Genomic DNA, 26,251 nt, shown 5'->3' with positions numbered 1-26,251 from the left:
ATTTTGTTCGTCACGAATATCCCAGCTCCTTCGTATTCGAAATTAAAAACATTTAAACTTCAGTTTTATTTAAAATACCACATAGTATAAGAACGTAACAGGTAACTTGAATTTAAGCAGTAATTTCTTAACAAGTCTTGAAAACTTTTTGAGGAGTAATTGACAACAATAATAGCTTAGCTATAGAGGATCTAATAGCTTTATATATTAGAGAACAGTGTCGCAAGTAAAAATAATAATAAAATCAATTTTAAAATAAAGCTCCATATAGTTTTTTTAAACTAAAAAAATATTACGTGCAAACCTAAATAAAGAACAAGCAAATTAAATGTCTCCCTTTAAATGAAAACTATTTTTTAACTATTAAGGTAGGTATTTATACATAAATACTCTTTCAATTTGTTTTTAATCAAGAAGATATGGTGAACTTACTATACAATTGTAATTTTTATGTATTTGCACTCAATCGAACGCGCTATAATAAATGTAATCCGTTGGGCATTTCGCATACAAATCACCAATTTCAAAAATCAGAGGTTTCCTTGAGTTCTTCTCAATTAACACATACTGATATACCACAAAGTGGGTTTCCAAATCTCTGAAAGGGTTTTCTAGATCAAAATTTGCCAAACGCCTGAACCGCAGTTCAACGTCTCTAGATTGTTAGAAGATTAAGTCTTAGAAGTCGTCTCTAAGTTAATTCAAAAAAAAATCAAAATTCAAAATTCATTTATTTCAAGTAGGCCTAATATAAGCACTTTTGAAACGTCAAGTCTGTCTGTTTGTAGTGATTCTACCACCGGTTCGGAAGGCAGATTCTACCGAGAAGAAGCCGGCAAGAAACTCAGCAGTTGCTATTTTCCAACATCAACAATTTACATTTTGCATTTTAACATTCATTTTTCTATCTTGTGAGAGCTGAAAGCGGAGACGGATGCTTCCAAGCAACCTTGTCATTAAAAAAATCATCAATTGTATAGTAACCTCGCTGTAATAAATGTGTTTTAACAAACTCTTTAAACTTGTGCATTGGCAGGTCCAAAATCACCTTAGGAATCTATATATATATAATGAAAATGGTCTTCGTTTGAGGCTCAATCACGCCTAAACCACTGATCGTATCGACATGAAACTACCACCATTCGATGCGAAATTTTTCCTAGATGGTTTATGGCTATCTATTTTTTGAATTCCAACATTCCTTCATTTTTTATTGCTGTTTTACTTTTATGAACATTTATCCCGCTAATAAAAACAAAAGATAAGCATTTTCTCTTGATTCTTTTGTTTTCATGGATTTCAACAGAGTGTATTAAACGGATTATGGTTTTTTACATTCAGCTAAGAATCTACTCACGGTAGTGGAGAACGGCTGGACCAATTGGGCTTTTTTTTTATCTTCAGAATTGTCAGGTGAAAGTTTTGTATGTAAGAAAATTTTAAAAAAGCCCGATAAAAAGTTAAAAATTTCGATGATAATCGAGGAATTCCCATCTATATAGTCACTCACCACGAAATCTCGGGAACCATAAGACTTAGAAACGTGAAACTTGGTAGGAATATTACTTTTGCTATGTAGAGGTCAGCTATGAATAGATTTTAAGAAATTCATTCCCCAAAGGGGATTGCGGGGGCGTAAACAATGAACAATTCCCGTTTTTAAACTTTAGCTCCTATAGACTTCAAATTTGGTAGGAATCTTCTGTAAGAGGTGTAGAAATAGGCTATGAACGAATTTTACGATAGCTCACCCCACAGGGGGTTGCGGGGGTGGGTATTAACAATTAATATTTTTAATTTTCCAGCTAAAGCTCCTACAAGCTCCAAATTTTGTAAGAATTTTCTATAAGTGATGTAAAAATGATTTATGAACAAATTTTACGATATCCCAAAGAAGATTGCGGGGGCGTTAACAATGAAAATTTTCAATTTCCAAGCGATAGCTCCTATAGACTCCAAATTTAGTGAGAGTATTCTATATGTAATATAAAAATGATCTTCGAGCGGATTTTACAATGAATCACCTCCAATAAGGTTCGCGGGGGTGGGTGTTAACAATAAAAAATTTCAATTTCGAAATATAGCTTCTAAAAATTCTAAATATGGTAGGAATCTTTTATTATTCACATAAAGCACATCTCAAAATGGATTTCAATAAAGTCTACTTCCGACAGGAATTGCGGGGGTGGGTGTTAAAATCTAAAATTTTTATTTCTATCCTGTAACTTCTACAGACTCCAAATTTGGTCGGGATCTTCGTGTATGTAGGGATATTCGTGTATTTCCTTACAACAATCGTCTTTTTGGCAGCGGAGAAAAAGTCATTGAGAGGTTTCAAAAACTTAACTTTACATGTAGCTATCCAATCAACGGACTAAGAATTTTACATTCATTTTACTTTTGCAGACTACATAACCGACGAATTCTTTTATTGCGGCATCGCGGAAATGTAACAGATTAAAATGAATGCATTTTCCAAGCACATGAGATGTGGAAAAGAAATTTAGTTACTTATTCCAATAGAATTCATAAAAAACATGCACAATTAGTTTTCTATAAAAAATTGATGTCACGGAGAAAATTTTAGTTAACAGAAAATTCGGCGCACTTGAACCTAGACAGATTTCAACTTCACATATGAGACTTGCAATGACTTTAACTTAAACTTTCAATGCTCATTTCAAATTTTTTTCTTCATGTCAATTATTATTAATTTTTGGAAGAAAGGCACGGAAATGTTATAATGATTGCACATTGAAAGTTACAATGAATATTAGTGAGAAAAATCACCTGGATGAAAGATACAGGCTAAATCGATGGAATTTGGAATTTGAGTAAGTCTAAACAATATCGATGCTTACAGTTCTATCCGTGGGGCCTATTTATGTTCATACAAAAATAAAAAAAAGGAGAATAATAAAAATATGAAAAAAATAAAATAAAATGAAACATAAAATGTAATTTATTTCCTTTTTCAATTCGCCCAGCGAAGCGGGCTGGAAACGGCTAGTCATATTATAAAAGCGTATACTCAATCCCACAAATGATCCCTGTACCTTACGCAGACGATATGCAGATGACACTAATTTATGACCATTTCTTGTAAGTCGACTGTTTATGTCCACTTTTTGTTTATAAAGACTAATATGTTGTCTTACAAATACTATATTGTTATAAATATATTGTGAAGCTACAGTAAGTATGCCTATTTCTTAAAACTTCTCACGGAGGGATTCGCGTGATTTAAGTTTATATATTGACCGTACAATACCGCTCTTTTCTGCAATATAAATATACTCGTAGTTTCGATATCAGCTGCTTTACCCCATAACAAGATTCCATAGGACATAACACTATGAAAGTACACAAAATAAACTAGCCTAGCTATTTCAACGTCAGTAATCTGTCTAATTTTTCTGAATGCGTAGGCAGCCGAGCTTAGTTTACCCGCTAGTGAATCTATATGGGCACCCCACTGTAGCTTATTATCCAAGGTCATGCCCAGAAAAACTGTGGAAGTCTCTATTTTTAGTGATTCACCATTTATCATTATATTTTTATCAATTTTCTTTACATTTGGTAAGATAAATTCGACTCACTTTGTTTTTCTTAATCTTTCAATATTGTTCATCTCAGGTATTAAATTGGCTTTTTCAATAATAATACTAAACTCTCGCTTTAAACATCAACCAGTGGCCACCTTGCAGCCGTAGATTGAACGATTCCGCAGAAAGTTTCGACGGAAGCCGAGTTTTTGCCGATGGTGACACTTCAAAGTGCAACAAGATTTGGTACAGAAGGACCTTCAGCTCACACAGGGCAAATCGTGAACCTGTAAACATAATATAAAAAATACGGTGTCAGTTTTTAAACAATGCGTGTTGCCAGTGACTTCAAAACATTGTTATTATGACTCATAACAAAGCTCTGAGTCACTCAACTAGCGATGGAAAGAGATATGCTCGTGATCAAACCAGAAATAAGGAGAACCGTGGAAGAGCCAGAGTTACTGACATTTCAGTGACTTTCAGAGCTTAATTGTAGTGGTTAGGATACATAACTCGGAGGACCTATAAGAACTTTTCGACCCGCGACAAGGTGGATAACTCGAGTCACATGAAGCCACTGGATACAAAAAACCTAAGTTCAACAGCGGATTAGAATGATAATGATTATAAAATCAAGTGTTGCAGATTCAAAATGGCTATAAAAACTAAAGGTAATAAATATGCTTATGTGCGACAGAAACCTCCTTTGGTATTATAAATTCTGGACCGCCCAGACATGAAATCAAACTAGGCACATTCCATTTTAAATTCAATTGATTCTATCAGCATAAGGTCGAAAAATCGAATGCGCACTTACCAATACAATTCCTAGGGCCTACGCCAAAAGGCATATATGCCATGGGATTGATGAGGTGCTTTTTCTCATCTGAGAATCGTTCAGGGTCAAACTTTTCGGGATCCGGGAAGTACTCAGAATTGTGATAGAAGCACCATACTGGAATTGAGACGACCTCTCCTTTGCGAATCTGTGAGGGAAAAAAGCGACATGCAAAAGCGCTGTAAAATACATGGCTTGAAAATAGCAGAACAGGGTTTCAAAAAGTGTAAAACAAACAGTAGTCTTGCAGCTGTTTTATGGATTAATTTAAAGGTTCAGATTATAGTATGAGGTGACTTATTGGCCAACATTGAGCCCCGAGATAATTGTTGGAAAAAACAGAATAGAACAGATATATTATACGTACAATGTAATCTGTGGTGGATTTGTCATTAGGTCTTCCCATATTATAGTCCTTGACGCAGAGCCTATCTAACGCCAACCCTGGAGGCCACATCCTGAGCACTTCTGAAAACACATTAACGATATTGGTTAGTGACATAAATTCTAAACTAAAATGAATTGACAAGACTATTCGGCTATTATTTGCAAACCTACAGTATAGATATATGATCATTATTTTTTGGTAGTTTAAAGTTTTACTTTATTTTTATGATCATTTCGGTTAGCAAAATTATTAACAGGGAGGTTTTGATCGTGATCTTGGTAATTGAAAATAAATCAACTCTCCAAATTAATTGATAATTTGCCTTTGTGCTATTCGATTTTTTTCTAGCTATACCAGACAGATTCTACAACGTGTAAATTAAACCAAAATAATAATAAACCGGTTTTAGAGATACATTATGTGCTGTCTCTGAAACTTATCTGTGCAACCGAACCCCTAATAGTGTTTGAGAAAACTAAAGAACACAGACTAGCCCTAACATCACATGAAAAATTCAAATCATGTGACTCCTGTCACTTTATCGGGTACGCGTCGCGTAGCGTTCGTACTATGCGCGTGTCTTTTGAATCGCGTTGTACTTCTAATGTTTTGAATTCGTTTGTATAGAAAAATAAATATACTTCTTTTGATTTAATATTTTTGCAGGGGGATTCTTTATGCAAAATACTTATGCATCATTAATTGTTATTGCGTAATTCTGTTACACGTTGTATTTTTTAGTCATCACCTGATACAACCATGTCCAAATAAGTCATATTCTGTATAGAGGAGTAGTTCAGCCTTCCACCGTGTTTGTTATCGTTTTCCTTAATCTCTTGGTAGAGCCGATCCTGGATATCTGGGTGTAGAGCCAGCTCGTGTAATGTAAAGGACATCCCTGTGGAAATCGTCTCGAAGCCAGCAATGAAGAACAGCATTGCTTGTGCTATTAAGTCGATGTCAGACCAAACTGAAAGATTAACAAAAATGATTCTTATTTTGTGCTTTGCTGAGGTCTCGACTATATACGTAGAATGTAGCCGGACCGTTAGTATATATTTTTTTCATTCCATAGATTTAAAAGTTCTTTGACCGACTCCAGGATGCAATCTATTTCTCTCTAATATTAATGTGATTATTGTATTTGTGCTAGTTTATGAGAAGGTAATTAAAACAGCAAGCTGCTGCGAGCATTCCTAGTTATTATGGAGCTATATTTGCTATACTCCGCTAAAATTGACCCGGTTTAGGTTACCGCTAAATTGATTGAGTTTAGCAAATTAAGCCTAATTTTCAGAGAGATTTCCATATATTTATTTATACTCTTTATTTGTACATCACATTATTCTTTTTTTTTTTGTTTTTTGTTTGTAGTAGGATACAAGAGATGGCCTTATCGCTAAGTAGCAATCTCTGTCAAGTAACCTAAGGATTAGAAAAACTAAAAAGAAAAACGAAAAGGTGGGGTACACTGTTGAAAACATACATACAAATAAGTAAATAATAATAATAACCATACAACACAAATACAACAATACTATTGATAAATATAAAAAATAAATATACTAATACATACATTAACGTACCATAAATACTAAAATATGAGTTAGAGTAGATAAATAAATAATAGTCGTCTTTATTGAGCGAGATAATGAGCCTTAACAGCATTTTTAAATATGCACAGTGACATCGACTGTCAATGGGTGTGCATTACACAATTCAGTAGCTTGGACAGTGAAAAAAATGCTTGAAAACTTCATATAGTTTCATGTCAGTTCATCTTTCTATCCTATATGAACTATGTTATTTCGTTGATGTAACGTCACGCGACATTGAACTACACGTTTCTTTTACGTTTCATAATATTATAAATGCGAAAGTGTAATTGTTTGTTTGTTGAGCCTTCCTCGCGCCCTTATTAAGAAACCTTTTTTTGAAAAAGAGTCAGTTGAAAGGACGGAGGCAAGTGGCGTAGGCAACTTTTAATCCCAGAGTTGGCCTTTCAATTATTACACGAAAAAAAAAATGTATCTTACGAACCTCTCACTGACTGTACGCTAAAAATTAAATACGATCATGAGCAACGTGCTATACATTGCCGTGTGTGCCCAGCCTTACTCCATGTCAACGTTGTAAATTGCAGGTAAGTATTCAAACCTCTGTTTATATTCTTCTTGCCTTCGTTCGATTCTTCTACAGTTGCAAAGCCAGCATCGCGCCCTCTGTTTTCATTGTCGTTACTACTTTTGTCCTCTTCGTGTGTAAGTTGACCTAAATAATACATTATAATTGATATTAGGGTTACTTGCAAAATTATATAGAGACTAGCTAGTATATATAAACTGCAATATCTGCGGTTAAGCTCAGATTTCTTAATTCAAATTAATTCTTTGACGTAAAACCATGGATTTGAAACGTTATAGCAATATAAAATTAATACAAAGAATGAATTCAAACTCTCACCTCTCGTTCGGAAGGCATCGAGAAGAAGCCCGAACTCTCTGTCTTGCGATAGATGAAAGTGGAACGCTGTACTTCCAAGCAACTTTGTCTTACAGACCTTTATCTTTTTCTGCTCAAGGCCTGTCACGATGTTTATTTCCATTACATGACGGGAGATCAATGTTGAAAATAACGATATTTACCTTTCTTAGCCTCCATGAGAAGATGAATCATGTCTGGCCTGATGATCTTCCGAGCTTCTCTGTCTTTCATTGTGCTCAGCACTAAATTGACGAAGAACTCCTTGGTTTCTTCTGAAAAGAGTGTCAGCTTCAGCTTCTGAAAATATAAAATTTGGTGGATTATTATTGCAAATTATTTTGCTTAGTGCAAGAATCAAAATGTATGACAACATTGTTAAGATAAACAGCTACACGTGTGGTATAATCATTGTTGACCTTGGTGTGTTATATCGAATGTCTGATTACAGAAAAATATACATCGTCGCAAAACCGAGCTAGCATAAAAAACTATAAGAAGTATGCAATCCCTTCAAACGTGATGTGGTGAAGTGTTAAAAAAGTGAAGTGTTTTGTATAAAAAAACAACCGCCTACTTAAAGTATTAAAACTTTATTAAAATTTTAAATATACTCGTAGTTAAGCTTTAGCATCAAACTCCAAGCGGGCATTTTAGTAGTAGTCTTCTTCTTCTTCTTTAGGTGCCTCTCTAACTAGTGAAGGTTGGCCGTCAGTTTTCGATAATTTTCCTTTTCTCTCGCGAGGCTTAACATCTGGGCGGCACTCGCGATCCCAGTCCACTCCCTAATGTTGCGCAACCAAAACTTCCTCTTGCGACCGATGCGTCTCTTTCCAGCAACTTTGCCCATTATTATCAGTTGCAGTAGCCTGTATCTATCATGCCAAAGCACATGCCCTAGATAAGCAACTTTTTTCTTTTTGACGGTCTTCCAAAGTTCGCGCTGACAACCAACTCGTCGCAAGACTTACTCATTGGTAACCTTTTGAGTCCAACTGATTTTCATCATGCGTCGATAGGCCCACATCTCGAATGGTTCTATACGTTTCCTGAGATCCTCTTTGATGGTCCAGGATTCGCATCCGTAAAGAAGCATTGGCATACGTAACAATGTAGAAGGCGTTTACGTAATGCGATGTTTAGGCTGCGGCTACTGAGCACTTTTTTCATGCTTTGAAAAGCACTACGGGCGACTTCTATCCGGGTTTTAATTTCTGTTCCACTGTCCCATTTTTCAGTCAGCCAAGTGCTTAGATATTTATACCTCTGCACTCTCTCCAATACTTGGCTAGCCACTATAATCGTTGGACCCACATTTGCATTATTAGACACTACCAAGACCTTTGTTTTCTTGATGTTTATGGTTAGACCAGCCTCTTTGCTACACTTATTGACGCGATCAACAATCCTCTGTAGCTCTGTCTCCGTGGACGCAATGAAAATTGTCTCGTCAGCGTACCGTAAATTGTTAATAATACGACCATTAATCTTAACACCACAGTTTAAGTCTTCCAATGCTTCTGCCATGGCTGCCTCCGAATATAAATTAAAAACCACAGGAGACAAAATACAGCCTTGTCAAACTCCTTTCTGTATCTCTACCTCTTTGGATACTTCGCCCCTTATACGCACTGTACCTTTTGGTTGTAGTACAATTCGCAAATCTTTTCCATCTAAGCCTATATTCCTGAGAAGTGGTCCAAGACGGTCATGCTTAACCCGGTCAAATGCTTTTTCATAATCTATGAAGTAGATAAACACGTCTTGTTGCATCTTCCTGCATTTTTGTACAAGAACCTGTAGTGTAAAAAAAACTTCTCTGGTCAGCCAGCCAGAGAAGCTCGCCAGCTCTGAATCCCGAAATCTGAATTGATTGTCTCCAATTTTTTCATCACATTTTATTCGTATGCGTTCATGTATCACACTCATGAATAACTTCAGAACTTGACTCATAAGACTTATAGTTCTATATTCCTCACATTTCCTAGCGTTTCTCTTCTTTGGAATAGTGATAAAAACCGATTTTAGTCAGTCCCCCGGAAGTTCACCGGTGTCATACACGAGGTTCATAAAATTAACCAACGGATCGAGATGTTCGTCTTGTATTAGTTTCAGAATTTTTATGTGTATTCCATCTGGTCCTGCAGATTTTCCAACCTTTGCCTTACTAAGGGCCTTGACGACTTCATCCTTCAGAATTGGTGGGCCTTCGTCTTCTTGTTCTAAAGACCAACTGTGACGTCTAGAATCATCTGCTAACATAGTTGCAATATATCGTTCCCATTGGTTCATCTTACTGGCTATGTCTATGATAGTGTCCCAGATATTGGACACTATCAATGTCAGCGTCAACACTGGGACAAATTATTGATTTAATGAGTTTATTTGCTTGACGTTAATAATTCCCACACCATATTTGTAAGACGATTCATTAGATCCAGAATAATAGAGCACATTATACTCATCTATTCTGTGTCTATCTATCTTTCCATCTATCATCGCTCAGGCCGAGTAGATCGATGTTCAGCCGTTTTATTTCCTTACAAACATTGTAGATCTTATCTGGTCTTTTAAGGCTCCTTACATTCCAGGTTCCTATCTTATATGTGTTTGTTTCCGTTTTAGTTTTACACCAGGAGATTCTTCGTACCCCTGTCCCATTTAAGGGACGTCCGGCACTCGGGGCCACTTTCTTTTTCGACTTTTCCATAATATGATAAATGTCAAAACTGACAGACTAGGGATATATAGTGCAGTGGTTTGCCGTTGCCTTCTGCACCAGACTTTTTGGGTTTATTTGAACCCAAGGTCACTGAGGCCTCCTCTGACCGGTGAACCGATCAGGTAAGTATGGTTTTTTTAGTAGTAGTAGTAGAGCTTTTTGTCTGTCACAAACAAAAAGGCAGGCTCGTCCAGGGCAGTAACTCTATGCTTATTTTTGCCGCTAAGCAGCATTGTTGCAATGCTGTGTTCGATTCGGTCCAATTCAGTACGGTCGGTGGTGTCCGGATGTACCGTAATGGATCATCGTCACACACGACCAATTTTTTAAGAGTTAACGATTAAGGAGGATAGGTTTGGTGTTCCTGACGTCTTAAAAATACCTTAAATAATAAAGGGAAATGGAGAAAAATGTTATAATGGTACTTACATTTGCGAGAGCAGGACAAGCTGAAACCGCAAAGAAAAGGAGCATCTGTTTTAATTTGAAGGTCGAAGCATTTTTGCCCATTTCGAAGAACTTATTATTTTTATCAGTGTGAGAATCCACCTTCAGACCAAATGCGCAAGAAGCTATCACGTCATTAGCATAGCGTGACGTCAAATCTTTGCAATCGACGTCAATAGAACCGGCTACAAATAATACAAATTATTTCTTTTTTACAAAATAATTTTAAAAATGAAATCAAACAAAATCCAAAATGTATATCAATGTGAGTTACAAAACTGGCAATTGTCTCCAATCACCGCATTGGTAATTTAGTGATTATACAGAAACATTCATGTTAAAAATAAACTTACTTGGAGACTCCATAAGCTTCTTTTTTATTGAACGAATCATCGGTTTTCCAACTTCCTCCATAAAAGGAACCATCAGTTTTATTTTAGAACTGGTAAAGGCTGGACTTAAAGTTGATCTCATGTCTTTCCACTCCTGACCTAAGAATTTCAAAATTTAATCTAGATTTAGAATTTTCGCGGAGCATTTTCCTATGAATTTGTTATTTATTAACTAAGAAATAGGAATGTTTGTATCGTAGTTATTTTGTAATGTTAATCAATAGCTCTTTTAAGAAACTATATTTATTACCTTATAGTTCTGGTATTTACTTCTAAGTGTCGTAATTAATGGACAAATGTAAAATTGCTATTTTTAAACCTTTAGTAGTCAAAAAAGTTAATTTAGACGTACCTTTTAAGGAAATAATATTTCTTGAAAAAAGTGGTTCTACATTATCAGCGGTTAAACCTCTGTGGTCTAAGAAGTGTTCAAAATCCTTAATGGTGATTCTTTTCACTAAATCCAAGTCTCTTACAATTATAACTGGTCTCAAAAATTCATATTTGCCTACAAACCTGCAAGATTTCTTGTAAGATTTATATACTGATCACATTAAATGATATTACTATCGAGTTTATTGAAAGCTGCGATATCGTAGACTTAAAAGTTTGGCTGATATATAAGTTCTATTGAGACATTTTGCAATTAGGTGATCCCGTCGTGCAGATAGCTAAGCTGCAAGAATGCATCACAGAATTCGAACGGTATCCTAATCCTACCTCCAAGCTCCAAATGATTGTCTTTTTTGCACAAACAACAGACAAAACTTTGGCTCTTTGTTGAAATATGATTTTCAGATCTGTATTAATATATTAGATAGTTGGCGGTGTGATTACAGAAACTGGGCTTAACACCTACGCCTCAGGTTGGTGGACATTGGGCAGCATTTTGTAGGACGTGTTCCATGCGTGCCCAGTACAGCGTTGTTCCGTTTAAAGGCGATAGTTTTTTTCAAACCATCAGATGAGCTACCAGTTGGGCCCGTCAATTCATACCTACTCACAGAATTAAGAATATCCCATGTTCTTAATTCTGTGTTCCTACTATAAAAACAATTTTCTTAATCCATTCGCCGCCCGAATATCGGCAACGCAATTATCATTTTCTCCATTACATAGCTTCATACTTAGCACACGGATCACTATTTTAATAAAAAAAAAACTAACCTTTCTTCCGGATAATTGTTGTAATACTGATCAAGGTCATTGCCAAAGTTGTCAATGCGGAAAGCTATCTTGGCCATATTTCCAAAAAACGGATACGCTCTAGGATGTTTTACGCCGTGGTCGCTGAATCTTGAATAACTTTTGCGAAAATATATTGCAAGTACAGCTATAAGCACTGCAGTCCATATTAAGATGATCATCTTCTGTGAATAAAACATGAGAAAAACCATGTATGTATGGATGTAAAAAATTAATGTATTCTTTCAATCATTGAAATTGAAATTTTTACCAATTCCTTAAAGCATAAATTAAAAAATTTGAATTACAATTCAAATTTTCTTAGAGTTCGATCCGACTGTTGTGGAGAAATATAATGTTGCATTCATAATACTCTTTACAATATTTAATTCATTAATCTGCATAAAATGCTGAGTTTTCAAATGAAGTTATTTTTACCTTCTGATTATTTTTTATATTCGTAATCTATTTAAATATATTATTTATTTATTTGTGATTTACGTCAACTAAGTATATACTATCAGAATACTATCGTTATTTATATATGATACACGCATATATTTTGGTATTTAACCAACAACTAAAAAAGAGGTGATTCGACAGGAGAGGGGAGGTTCGACTGTCAGTCTGTACTTGTTTTTATACTCTTTGTTTTCCGTCGCTAGAAAGCCGATATTTAAAATTCTTCTTATCCTATAAAAGGGTACCAGTTCGAACGTATCAAGCTGGTGCCAATACCGAGTTCTGATAATTCTGGAGCACCCAAAAAAATCGAAAAAAAATCTTTAAATTTTACAGCCTACGTCATTTCTTGAATCTTGTACTAGTCTCATCTAAGTCAGATGCTAAAGTCAGTTGTTTTTTTTTCAAGTTTTATAATTAATAAGACTAGCTTTGTTTTTCTTACATAGGTTATGTATGTAGACAGGTATATAGCAGTTAAAGCATATTCAATTCGATAGTGTGACTTTGAATCATCCGACAATTAGAGGTCAAAACTTTGCCGTGTTGTAAAGTGCCCATATAATCTTTAGTTGAAAAACTAAAAAAATATCGTGCGTATTGTAGACCAAAACTTAAAAAATAGTCTTTATTATTTCAATCTACAGCCCATTTTTGAATGTTCGTAGAGTTTGTTTTTCATGAACATAAACGAGTGGTCAAGGTCGCAAGAGTAGAAGAGTTTTATGAGTCATATTTAAACTAACTGCCTCCAGGTCCAATGGTAAGCATATTGTACTAAAGCTTACAATGTCCTGTGTTTTATTCCCGAGTCGGGACAAAATTGTTATTGATATTTCGGTATCTCAGTACAGTCAATAAGATAACACTATCAATTTTATGATAATAGATATATTATTTTGGCATTTAAATATCTTTTAACTATTTTAATAACATAAAGTAGTAAAATAGAATTTTTGCCTATATTATAATCGTTCATTTAAATATCTAACTTTATATGTTATTTAAACATGAAATCTCGAGCAGCATAATCACTGTAGGAACGTACCTATAAACTTGTTTTTATACGTTTTTATAGTAATACAAGTCTTGTTATATGTTTACGTATATGCATATAGTGTACCTCTGATACTGTTTACATAATTATTAGTTCCATTATTTTTATACGTAGCCTGGGGTTTATCTTGTAGGGCCAGAAAGATTTTTGTTGGATAGATCTTGGCTACGTGAGGATTCTACCCACTAAATCCTTCTAGGTTAGCGAGCTGTAGGTATCTCCAACAAAACACCGGTTTAAAGGTCTCCCTTGCATGACTCCATTATTATTGTCCCAGGCTTTGCAGCTTTCTACTGCAGTTTTTCTGGTGTCGAATCGTAATTTTACCGCTGTAGTTTTACATTCCTATTATTTTCTTTTCTTTTATCCCTGTTATTTATGATTCTAGTAAGGTATTAAAATATCAGTCTATTTCTTAGATAACCAAACTGAAATAATACTAGGCTTATATTACCTGTATTAGGTACTATAATATTTTTCGAATTAATATAATTATGAGGATTCTACTTACGTTGTCCTTTCCCTCTTACGTTGATCGCTCTTCTTATTAAACTTTCAAGATGATTTATTTTGATACATAAGCACTAAGTACACAAAATAATCATTTGTTTATTAAGTTTGAACACAAAAACTCGATAGGACGTCTGTCTTTGGCGAGTTGTGTAACCTAACAGCTATACTTAACAGTCGTAGTGCGATCCTGTTTGATCAATTAAATATGTAACGTAATAATAAGACCTAGAAGCGTATTAATGTAGGTGCATCTTTATTTACAATTTATAAATGTTAATATGTTTGTACTATTTGTTAAAATTAAATTCATAAATCATTTTATTGCCATCTATATGCATGTTGGAACATTTCGGGGTAAAATAATGTAACGTCATGTGAAACGTATAACGTACGACGTACAACGCCATCTTGTGTCGGACAGTGACATTAAAATAGTTGTGATTTCCTTCCCTAGATGGCACTATTGAATATATATTTTAGAATAACTTCAGTGTCAGTGAATATTTTTGAATTTGGTAGAATCTTTATACTTTAAAATTTTAAAGGATAGCTAATGTATTATTGTTTTCCGAAAGCTCATTTACAATGTTATTTTCAAAGTTACCATCAAAAGTTGTGGACATTGCATCGTGAAGCTGCTCTACAATTAATATGATATGGTTTCAGTATTTACAATAGGTAGCTATTCTACTAACCTACTAATACATATTATAAATGTGAAAGTGTGGATGGCGGAACGGATTACGATGAAATTTGGTATGCATGTAACCTTTGACCTGGAAAATAACATAGACCACCTTTTGTCCTGATTCCTGCCGTAGTTCCCGAGGGAAAATTGAGCTAAGCCGCGGGCAGACAGGAGGGAGGATAGGTTGTTATGATGAATAAAATAAAACTTCAGAGACGTTTTCATTTTTTGTTGTTTTTTTTTAGTCCCTATCTACTTTTTTTAAATTATTTACACACTTCACAAGATTACTGTAACAGTAGGTACAAATATAATAATACAATTGAAACAATTAAGTAGTAGCTCTATTTCCTCTCACTTCCATAGTAAGTATATTAAATGTGAACACTTGATATAATATGTGATAAAAAGCAACATATTTACGTGCGTTTCGGGCTCAACCTTACGAGGTAGATTAAACTATTGTACTACGTATTTTTATTCACTCCAATGGCCAAACTGCCTCACATTATCTACATTGCAGCATAGATCATGGACCGATAAATTTCGGTGTAGCGTTTAAAAGGTAAGGATTATTAGTCTTATAGTCTGGCGCGTTGGACCCGAACCGGTAGACCAGGCGTTCACTGCATCGCGCCAGGACGTCGTTTAGGTAGTGGTAGCGCATCGCTCGACTAAACTTCGGGAAGTTCATATGCTTGTTCTGCTTCTTTTCCCCCCAAAGCTTTGCCAATTTATCCGGGTTGACGAACCTGGGAAAGAAATATATATTACTAGCTTGTGCCCGCGACTTCGTCTGCGTGGACTTCAGAATTGGGTTTAAAACTTCGCTCGTTAACAATTTTTAATCCTACCACGGGAACTATTTTAGAGATCGGTAAAGAAAGTAGGTATGTCCTTCTCCATAGCATATCAATGTGGAAAAAAAAGTATGTGTGTCAGCTCCGTCGCACGACTGGAGTTTACTCCTTAATTATGATTTTCATACGCAAAAAGAGTTTATTTAACTGAAAAAAGATGAATACCGTATGAAAGAGCAAATTAACAAATTAAAGAAAATCAGTAACAAAATATGGTTATAAAAAGATAATTATGTCCCAAAATCTTTTAGGTACTATAATTAAATAGTAAATAAAAATATTTAAGTATGCTAAATAATAACTATTCCAAAGAAAATTTTATAAAAACATTATTATAATCAAGAAATATTGTTGATTTTTCAGATAATATTATCGAATTATTGACTTGAATTATTAATATTTAAAAATTATTCATAACATAAATCATAATAACCTGGAGGAATTTATAGACATCGAAAACAAAAACTTATTTTTGATTAGGTTAGAAATTGTCTATTTTACGTGAATGCGCTTGATAATTCATATTGTATTAAATATAACATTTTATGTGTTGTTCTCAAATATATATTTATACATCACACTAGATCGATACTTATGCAATATTTAATAAATACAAATCTCACATGCTCTTGCATATAATACATGAATTATAACATATCTTGCACCCACGTGTTTGTTAGATTTTCCGGCAATATTATCTAAACCCCCCACCCACCCCCTACCGGGCGCTTATGTATGAAAATCGATTCTTAAGGAGTAAACTTCTGGAAAAAGATGATGATGTTTTATTTCAGACTAAAACCTACGAGTGTCTCTGCGCCAAAATTCATTCAGGTACGTTCAGCGTTTAGTTTTAGATTTAGTTTAGTTTTATTAAAGTACCAAGATAGACTAATAGATAGGTAGACTAAAATTTTTATTGCACATAGTTAAAAGAAAAACCAAAATAAAAATAAAAAGATTTTTATGTTGGAAATATTTAATATATTAACTTTTCTTAAAATAACAAATATTAGTGATACATTGCAATTTTATAAACTTTATATTGTGATAAATATGCATGCACAAAACTATGCCATTTTACACAAATTCATACAATATTTTTGTCCTTCTCAAGTAACAGATTCAATTCCTATTATATAAAAGAACTATTGTGGCCAATTTTTTTTTGTCTGAAATACAGTTGATGTTTCTAAGATCCAATCTTTTATTCTTCCCGTTATTTTTAGTGATTTTGTTCGTCACGAATATCCCAAGCTCCTTCGTATTCGAAATTATAAACATTTAAACTTCAGTTTTATTTAAAATACCACATAGTATAAGAACGTAACAGGTAACTTGATATGATAATTTAAGCACTAATTTCTTAAGTTAATCTTTCAATATTGTTCATCTCAGGTATTAAATTGGCTTTTTCAATAATAATACTAAACTCTCGCTTTAAACGTCAACCAGTGGCCACCTTCCAGCCGTAGATTGAACGATTCCGCAGAAAGTTTCGACGGAAGCCGAGTTTTTGCCGATGGTGACACTTCAAAGTGCAACAAGATTTGGTACAGAAGGACCTTCAGCTCACACAGGGCAAATCGTGAACCTGTAAACATAATATAAAAAATACGGTGTCAGTTTTTAAACAATGCGTGTTGCCAGTGACTTCAAAACATTGTTATTATGACTCATAACAAAGCTCTGAGTCACTCAACTACCGATGGAAAGAGATATGCTCCTGATCAAACAAGAAATAAGGAGAACCGTGGAAGAACCAGAGTAACTGACATTTCAGTGACTTGCAGAGCTTAATGGTAGTGGTTAGGATACATAACTCGGAGGACCTACAAGAACTTTTCGACCCGCGACAAGGTGGATAACTCGAGTCACATGAAGCCACTGGATACAAAAAACCTAAGTTCAACAGCGGATTAGAATGATAATGATTATAAAATCAAGTGTTGCAGATTCAAAATGGCTATAAAAACTAAAGGTAATAAATATGCTTATGTGCGACAGAAACCTCCTTTGGTATTATAAATTCTGGACCGCCCAGACATGAAATCAAACTAGGCACATTCCATTTTAAATTCTATTCATTCTATTAGCATAAGGTCAAAAAATCTAATGCGCACTTACCAATACAATTCCTAGGGCCCACGCCAAAAGGCATATATGCCATGGGATTGATGAGGTGCTTTTTCTCATCTGAGAATCGTTCAGGGTCAAACTTTTCGGGATCCGGGAAGTACTCAGAATTGTGATGGAAGCACCATACTGGAATTGAGACGACCTCTCCTTTGCGAATCTGTGAGGGAAAAAAGCGACATGCAAAAGCGCTGTAAAATACATGGCTTGAAAATAGCAGAACAGGGTTTCAAAAAGTTTAAAACAAACAGTAGTCTTGCAGCTGTTTTATGGATTAATTTAAAGGTTCAGATTATAGTATGAGGTGACTTATTGGCCAACATTGAGCCCCGAGATAATTGTTGGAAAAAACAGAATAGAACAGATATATTATACGTACAATGTAATCTGTGGTGGATTTGTCATTAGGTCTTCCCAAATTATAGTCCTTAACGCAGAGCCTATCTAACGCCAACCCTGGAGGCCACATCCTGAGCACTTCTGAAAACACATTAACGATATTGATTAGTGACATAAAATCTATACTAAAATGAATCGACAAGATTCAAATTCGGCTATTATTCCCCACAAAGAATTGAGTTAATTATATATATACCTTATACCTGTGACTCTAAATGAAGAAAATCTGGCTGTTACCGGAAGCTGTATTGGGTGAATAGAATCTTCTCCTAGACTAAAAGTAATATAGCGCTGGAATTTGGTACGTAAGTTTTTTAAAGCCTTCACTTTTTAACAGCCTGGTGGCGCAGTGTGCAGCGAACCTGCTTACTGAGTCCAAGGCCGTGGGTTCGATTCCCACAACTGGAAAATGTTTGTGTGATGAGCATTAAGTGTTTTTCAGTGTCTGGGTGTTTATATGTATTTTCTAAGTATTTATGTATATATAATTCATAAAAATATTCATCAGTCATCTTAGTACCCATAACACAAGCTACGCTTACTTTGGGGCTAGGTGGCGATGTGTGTATTGTCGTAGTATATTTATTTATTTATTTATTTATTTAAATAATAGATAATAGAGAAGTCAATTCATTCTTATTTGCAAACCTATAGTATAGATATATGATCATTATTTTTTGGTAGTTTGAAGTTTTACTTCATTTTTATGATTATTTCGGTTAGCAAAATTATGTACAGGGAGGCTTTGATCGTGATCTTGGCAATTGAAAATATATCAACTCACCAAATTAATTGATAATTGCCTTTGTGATATTCTATTTTTTTTCTAGCTATACCAGATTGATTCTACAACGTGTAAATTAAACCTTAATAATAATTCACAGGCATTCTTGCATTTATACATTCAAAAACTATTAGGGGTTACCCCTAATAACCCCTAGTAGATTTTGAGTAAACCACTGAAAGAACACAGCCTAGCCCTAACATCACATGAAAAATTCAAATCATGTGACTCCCGACACTTTATTAGGTACGCGTCGCGTAGCGTGGGTGGGTATACGCATGTCTTTTGAATTGCGTTGTACTTTGAATGTTTTGAATTCGTTTGTATGGAAAAATTAATATTCTTCTTTTGATGTAATATTTTTGCAGGGGGATTCTTTGTGAAATATACTCATGCATCATTCATTGTTATTTCGTAATTCTGTTACAGGTTGTATTTATTTTCTTGATAAAGTCTAGACAGGGGTTAACAGCAATCACCTGATACAACCATGTCCAAATAAGTCATATTCTGTATAGAGGAGTAGTTCAGCCTTCCACCGTGTTTGTTATCGTTTTCCTTAATCTCTTGGTAGAGCCGATCCTGGATATCTGGGTGTAGAGCCAGCTCGTGTAATGTGAAGGACATCCCTGTGGAAATCGTCTCGAAGCCAGCAATGAAGAACAGCATTGCTTGTGCTATTAAGTCGATGTCAGACCAAACTGAAAGATATAAAAAAAAAAATCTCAATTTTGTGCCTTGCTGTGGTCTCGACTATATACGTAGAATGTAGCCGGACCGTTAGTATATATTTTTTTCATTCCATAGATTTAAAAGTTCATTGACCGACTCCAGGATGCAATCTATTTCTCTCTAATATTAATGTGATTATTGTATTTGTGCTAGTTTATGAGAAGGCCTTAATGGCAGCGCATGCTAAGAGCATTCCTAGTTATTATGGAGCTATATTTGCTATACTCCGCTAAAATTGACCCGGTTTAGGTTACCGCTAAATTGATTGAGTTTAGCAAATTAAGCCTAATTTTCAGAGAGATTTCCATATATTTATTTATACTCTTTATTTGTACATCACATTATTCTTTTTTTTTTGTTTTTTGTTTGTAGTAGGATACAAGAGATGGCCTTATCGCTAAGTAGCAATCTCTGTCAAGTAACCTAAGCTTTAGAAAAACTAAAAAGAAAAACGAAAAGGTGGGGTACACTGTTGAAAACATACATACAAATAAGTAAATAATAATAATAACCATACAACACAAATACAACAATACTATTGATAAATATAAAAAATAAATATACTAATACATACATTAACGTACCATAAATACTAAAATATGAGTTAGAGTAGATAAATAAATAATAGTCGTCTTTATTGAGCGAGATAATGAGCCTTAACAGCATTTTTAAATATGCACAGTGACATCGACTGTCAATGGGAGTGCATTACACAATTCAGTAGCTTGGACCGTGAAAAAAATGCGTGAAAACTTCATATAGTTTCATGTCAGTTCATCTTTCTATCCTATATGAACCATGTTATCTCGTTGATGTAACGTCACGCGACATTGAACTGCACGTTTCTTTTACGTTTCATAATATTATAAATGCGAAAGTGTAATTGTTTGTTTGTTTAGCCTTCCTCGCGCCCTTATTAATAAACCTTTCTTGGCAAAGAGTTAGTTGAAAGGACGGAGGCAAGTGGCGTAGGCAACTTTTAATGCCAGAATTGGCCATTCAATTATTACACGAATAAAAATGTATCTTACGAACCCCTCAATGACTATACACCAAAAAAAAAATACGATCATGAGCACCGTGCTTTACATTGCCGTGTGTGCCCAGCCTTACTCCATATCAACGTTGTAAATTACAGGCAAGTATTCTAACCTCTGTTTATATTCTTCTTGCCTTCAGTCGATTCTTCTACAGTTGCAAAGCCAGCATCGCGCCCTCTGTTTTCATTGTCTTTACTACTTTTGTCCTCTTCGTGTGTGAGTTGACCTAAATAATACATTATAACTGATATTAGGTTTGCAAGCTAAATTATATAGAAACTCATCATCATCATCATCATCATCATCATCAGCCATTGTGCGTCCACTGCTGGACATAGGCCTCTTGCAGGCAGCGCCAACTTTTCCTATTTTCGGCTTTTCTCATCCAGTCGATGCCTGCCCTTTTCGGAGGTCGTCGCTCCATCTAGCTGGGGGGCGTTTACGACACTCCGTCTACCGACACGATATAGAGACTAGCTAGTATAAACTACAATATCTGCGGTTAAGCTCGGAATTCTAAATTCAAATTAACATCTCGACGTGAATCAATGGATTTGAAACTACTACATACTAATGAATGTACTGTGTTTTGATGCAGAATTTAAATTTTTTACTTCAATTGCCTTGTTGGTAAAGCGGTTATCATGATCAACTACAGAATACGAGGGTTTAATTTTGGTTGAACCAAGAATAGTTATGTTTTCCTGTAAAACATCTGAGTACTAGGGCGATTAAGTATCTCAAGGCAGGCTTGCAACAGGCATAAATCTCGCGATCTTGCTGCCGAATAATCGTCATTTTTGCATACAAACAAAAATACAAAAGTGACGTTTAACAGCAAAGGTTGCAAGATTTACGCCTGTCGCAAGTTTAAAATTGTAAGAAGTTTAAAATTCATTAATCGTAAGTAGGCCTAATAACAGCACTTTTGAAACGCATCTCTTTGTAGTGACTCTACAACCGGTTCCGAAGGTATCGAGAAGAAGCCCGAACTCTATTCTGTCTTGCAATAGATGAAAGCGGAACGCTGTACTACCAAGCAACTTTGTCCTATAGACCTTTATCATTTTATGCTCCAGGCCTGTCATTCGTAGGCACTAAGCACACATTTCGCAAATGAACATCGTATGTCTACAAACGATGTTTATTTCCATTACATGACCGGAGATCGATGTTGAAAATAACGATATTTACCTTTCTTAGCCTCCATGAGAAGATGAATCATGTCTGGCCTGAAGATCTTCCGAGCTTCTCTGTCTTTCATTGTGCTCTGCACTAAATTGATGAAGAACTCCTTGGTTTCTTCTGAAAAGAATGTCAGCTTCAGTTTCTGAAAATATAAAATTTTATGGATTATTATTGCAAATTATTTTGCAAGAATCAAAATGACAACATTTTTAAGATAAACAGCTGCACGTGTGGTATAATCATTGTTGACCTTGGTGTCATATATCGAATGATTACAGAAAATATACATCGCAAAACCGTGGTAGCGTAAAAAATTATAAGAAGTATGCAATCACTTCAAACGTGATGTGGTGATGTGTTAAAAAATTACAACTTAATGAATAGCAATACATTTTGTATAATTATAAAAATCCGCCAACTTAATGTATAAAAACTTTATTACAAAAATTTAACATAGTTAGGCTTTAGCAATTAAACTCCAAACGGGCATTTCAGTAGTAGTAGTAGAGCTTTTTGTGGCGTCCAGGGCAGTACCTACTATCGCCATGCTGTGTTCGATCTGGTCCGGTTCGGTACGGTCGGTGGTGTCCGGTCTGAAGGGCGTGGTTGCCGGTGTGATTACAGGCACATGAGGCTACATCTCAAATTGATAGAAACAAGTCGGCATGTTGCAGGACGTGCTGCTTGCATGTTCTGTGAAGTGTTGCTCTGCTTAAAGGCTATTGTTTTCCACTCACTATCAAGTAGGCCACCTGCGTGGTCCGTCAATTATTACTTTAAACTTTTTCTAATATTTGCAATTAAAACAAATTGCTAAATTATGTCTTAGAGAACAATACAAACCTCTATAGTTCAATCTTCCCGAAACGCTGAAGACCGTAACAAGTGGTGGCGCTTCGCGGGTGCTGCATTAGCCATAAAAAATGGATCATCGTCACACACGACCACTTTGTCAAGAGTTAACGACTAAGGAGTAATTCATTTGTAATATTATGGGTTTAGTGTTCCTGATGACACCAATACTGTGGAACTCCCAGAGCGTAAAATACCTTAAACAATAAAGGGGAATGGAGAGAAATGTTATAATGTTACTTACATTTGCGAGAGCAGGACAAGCTGAAACCGCAAAGAAAATGATCATCTGTTTCAACTTGAAGGTCAAAGCATTTTTGCCCATTTCGAAGAACTTATTATTTTCATCAGTGTGAGAATCCACCTTCAGACCAAAGGCGCAAGATGCTATCACGTCGTTAGCATAGCGTGACGTCAAATCTTTGCAATCGACGTCAATAGAACCGGCTACAAATAATAAAAAGTTAGCATACAAGGAGTTATTTCTATTTCGCAAAATAATTGTAAAAATGAAATCAAACAGAATTCAAAATGTATATAAGAGTTACAAAATTCTTAATTGTCTCCAAATCACCGCATTGGTACTTTAATGATCATTCAGAAACATAAATGTTAAAAAGAAACTTACTTGGAGAATCCATAAGCTTATTTTTTAGTGAGCGAATCATCTGTTCTCCAACTTCCTCCATAAAGGGAACCATCAGTTTTATTTTAGAGCTGGTAAAGGCTGGACTTAAAGTTGATCTCATGTCTTTCCACTCCTGACCTAAGAATTTCAAAATTTAGTCTAGATTTAGAATTTGCGCGGAGCATTTTCCTATGAATTTGTATTTAATTTCAACTAAGAAATAGGAATGTTTGTAGTGTAGTTATTTTGTCATGTTAATTAAGCTCTCTTAAGAAACTATATTTATTACTTTATAGTTCTTCTAAGTGTCGTAATTAATGGACATATGTAAAAATCCTGATTGTAAACCTTTAGTAGTCGCAAAAGCTAAATAGACGTACCTTTTAAGGAAATAATATTTCTTGAGAACAGTGGTTCTACATTTTCAGCGGTTAAACCTCTGTGGTCTAAGAAGTATTCAAAATCCTTAATGGCGATTCTTTTCACTAAATCCAAGTCTCTTACAAATATAACTGGTCTCAAAAATTCATATTTGCCTACAAACCTGCAAGATTTCTTGTAAGATTTATATACTGATCACATAAAATAATATTAACTATCGAGGTTATTGTTTTTTTTACTTTGTTGAAATATTATTTTCAAATCTGTATTAATATATAAGATAGTTGGCGGTGTGATTACAGAAACTAGGCTTAACACCTACGCCTCAGATTGGTGGACATTGGGCAGCATTTTGTAGGACGTGTTCCATGCGTGCCCAGTACAGCGTTGTTTCGTTTATAGGCGATAGTTTTTTTCTTACCATCAGATCAGCTACCAGTTGGGCCCGTCAATTCTTACCTACTCACAGAATTAAGAACATATCTCATGTTCTTAATTCTTTGTTCCTACCATAAAAATAAATTTCTTAATCCAAACGCCACCCGAATATCGGCAACGCTTTTCTTAATTTTCATTTTCTCCATTACATAGCTTCATAGGACCACTATTTTAATTTAAAAAAAAACTTACCTTTCTTCCGGATAATTGTTGTAATACTGATCGAGGTCATTGCTAAAGTTGTCAAAGCGGAAAGCTATCCTGGCCATATTTCCAAACAACGGATACGCTCTAGGATGTTTTACGCCGTGGTCGCTGAATCTTGAATAACTCTTGCGAAAATATATTGCAAGTACAGCTATAAACACTGCAGTCCATATTAAGATGATCATCTTCTGTGAATATATCATGAGAAAAACCATGTATTGATGTAAATCATTGAAATTGAAATTTTTATTAATTCCTTAAAGCATAAATTAAGAAATTTGAATTACAATTAATATTTTATTACAATTCGATCCGACTGTTGTGGAGAAATATTATGTTGCATTCATAATACTCTTCACAATATTTAATCCATTAATCTGCAAAAAATGCTGAGTTCTCTTATGAAGCTATTTTTGTCCCTTACTGATTTTTGCTAAATCCAACCTCTTTCAGCTAAAAGTTTTATATTCCTAATCTATTTAAATTTATTATTTATTTATGTGTGATGTGCTTCAACTTAGTATACTATCGTTTTTATATGCATATATTTTGGTATTTTAACCAACTTCTAAAAAAGAGTAAATTATATGTTCGACTGTCAGTCTGTACTTGTTTTTATACTTTATGTTCTCCGTCGTTAGAAAGCCTATATTTAAAATTCGTGTTGTAGACCAAAACTTAAAAAATAGTCTTTATTACTTCATTCTACAGCCCATTTTTGAACGTTCGTAAAGTTTGTTTTTCATGAACACAAACGGGTTGTCAAGGTCGCAAGAGTAGAAGAGTTTTATGAGTCATATTTAAACTAACTGCCTCCAGGTCCAATGGTAAGCATATTGTACTGAAGATTACAATGTCCTGTGTTTTATTCCCGAGTCGGAACAAAATTGTTAGGTATTTCGGTATCTTAGTACAGTCAATAAGATAACACTATCAATTTTATGATAAGAGATACTGATTTATTTTGGCATTTAAATATCTTTTAACTATTTTAATAACATAAATTAGTAAAATGGAATTATGCATAACTTTATATGTTATTTAAACATGAAATCTCGAGCATCATAATCAATATAGGAAAGTACCTATAAACTTGTTTTTATACGTTTTTATAGTAATACAAGTCTTGTTATATGTTTACGTATGTGCATATAGTGTACCTCTGATACTGTTTACATAATTAGTTCCATTATTTTTATACGTAGCCTGGGGTTTATCTTGTAGGGACAGAAAGCTTTTTGTTGTATATATCTTGGCTACGTGAGGATTCTACCCACTAAATCCTTCTAGGTTAGCGAGCTGTAGGTGTCTCCAACAAAACACCGGGTTAAAGGTCTCTATTAAAATATCAGTCTATTTCTTAGATAACCAAACTGAAATAATATTAGGCTTATATTACCTGTATTATAATATTTTTTCTTCGGATTAATATAATTATGAGTATTCTACTTACGTTGTCCTTTCCCTCTTACGTTGATCGCTCTTCTGATTAAACTTTCAAGATGATTAATGTTGTTACATAAGCACTAAGTACACAAAACAATCATTTTAATAAGTTTGAACATAAAAACTCGATAGGGCGTCTGTCTTTGGCGAGTTGTGTAACCTAACAGCTGTACTTAATAGTCGTAGTGCGATCCTGTTTGATCAATCAAATATGTAACGTAATAATAAGACCTAGAAGCGTATAAAAGTAGGTGCATCTTTATTTAAAATTTATAAATGTTAATATGTTTGTAATATTTGTTAAAATTAAGTTCAAAAATCGTTTTATTGCCATCTATATGCATGTTGGAACATTTCGGGGTAAAATAAGGTAACCTCATGTGAAAAGTAGAATATTTATTCTACGACGTTCAACGCCATCTTGTGTCGGACAATGACA

The 26,251-nt window shown here is 34.6% G+C and overlaps 1 protein-coding gene across 1 annotated transcript; it reads right to left on the bottom strand.

Moving 5' to 3' along the window:
• Window positions 1–3,575: 3,575 nt before the first annotated feature.
• LOC120629425 lies at window positions 3,576–25,986 on the bottom strand. Its single transcript, XM_039898366.1, has 22 exons — window positions 25,820–25,986; window positions 24,352–24,554; window positions 23,721–23,884; window positions 23,341–23,478; window positions 22,957–23,159; window positions 21,867–22,002; window positions 20,785–20,898; window positions 19,380–19,601; window positions 18,097–18,197; window positions 17,709–17,877; window positions 17,010–17,175; window positions 12,647–12,662; window positions 11,984–12,186; window positions 11,169–11,332; window positions 10,778–10,915; window positions 10,407–10,609; window positions 7,420–7,555; window positions 6,932–7,045; window positions 5,523–5,744; window positions 4,754–4,854; window positions 4,366–4,534; window positions 3,576–3,832 (listed from the first exon to the last, which is right to left on the bottom strand). The coding sequence occupies exons 2-22, from the start codon at window positions 24,549–24,551 to the stop codon at window positions 3,666–3,668; spliced, it is 3,246 nt and encodes a 1,081-aa protein (XP_039754300.1). The 5' UTR covers window positions 24,552–24,554; window positions 25,820–25,986; the 3' UTR covers window positions 3,576–3,665.
• Between the last annotated feature and the right edge of the window lie 265 nt (window positions 25,987–26,251).

The sequence above is a fragment of the Pararge aegeria genome, chromosome 14 (genome assembly GCF_905163445.1).
Source record: "Pararge aegeria chromosome 14, ilParAegt1.1, whole genome shotgun sequence".
Taxonomy (NCBI): domain Eukaryota; kingdom Metazoa; phylum Arthropoda; class Insecta; order Lepidoptera; family Nymphalidae; genus Pararge; species Pararge aegeria.
This window is presented reverse-complemented; position numbering and strand designations above follow the sequence as displayed.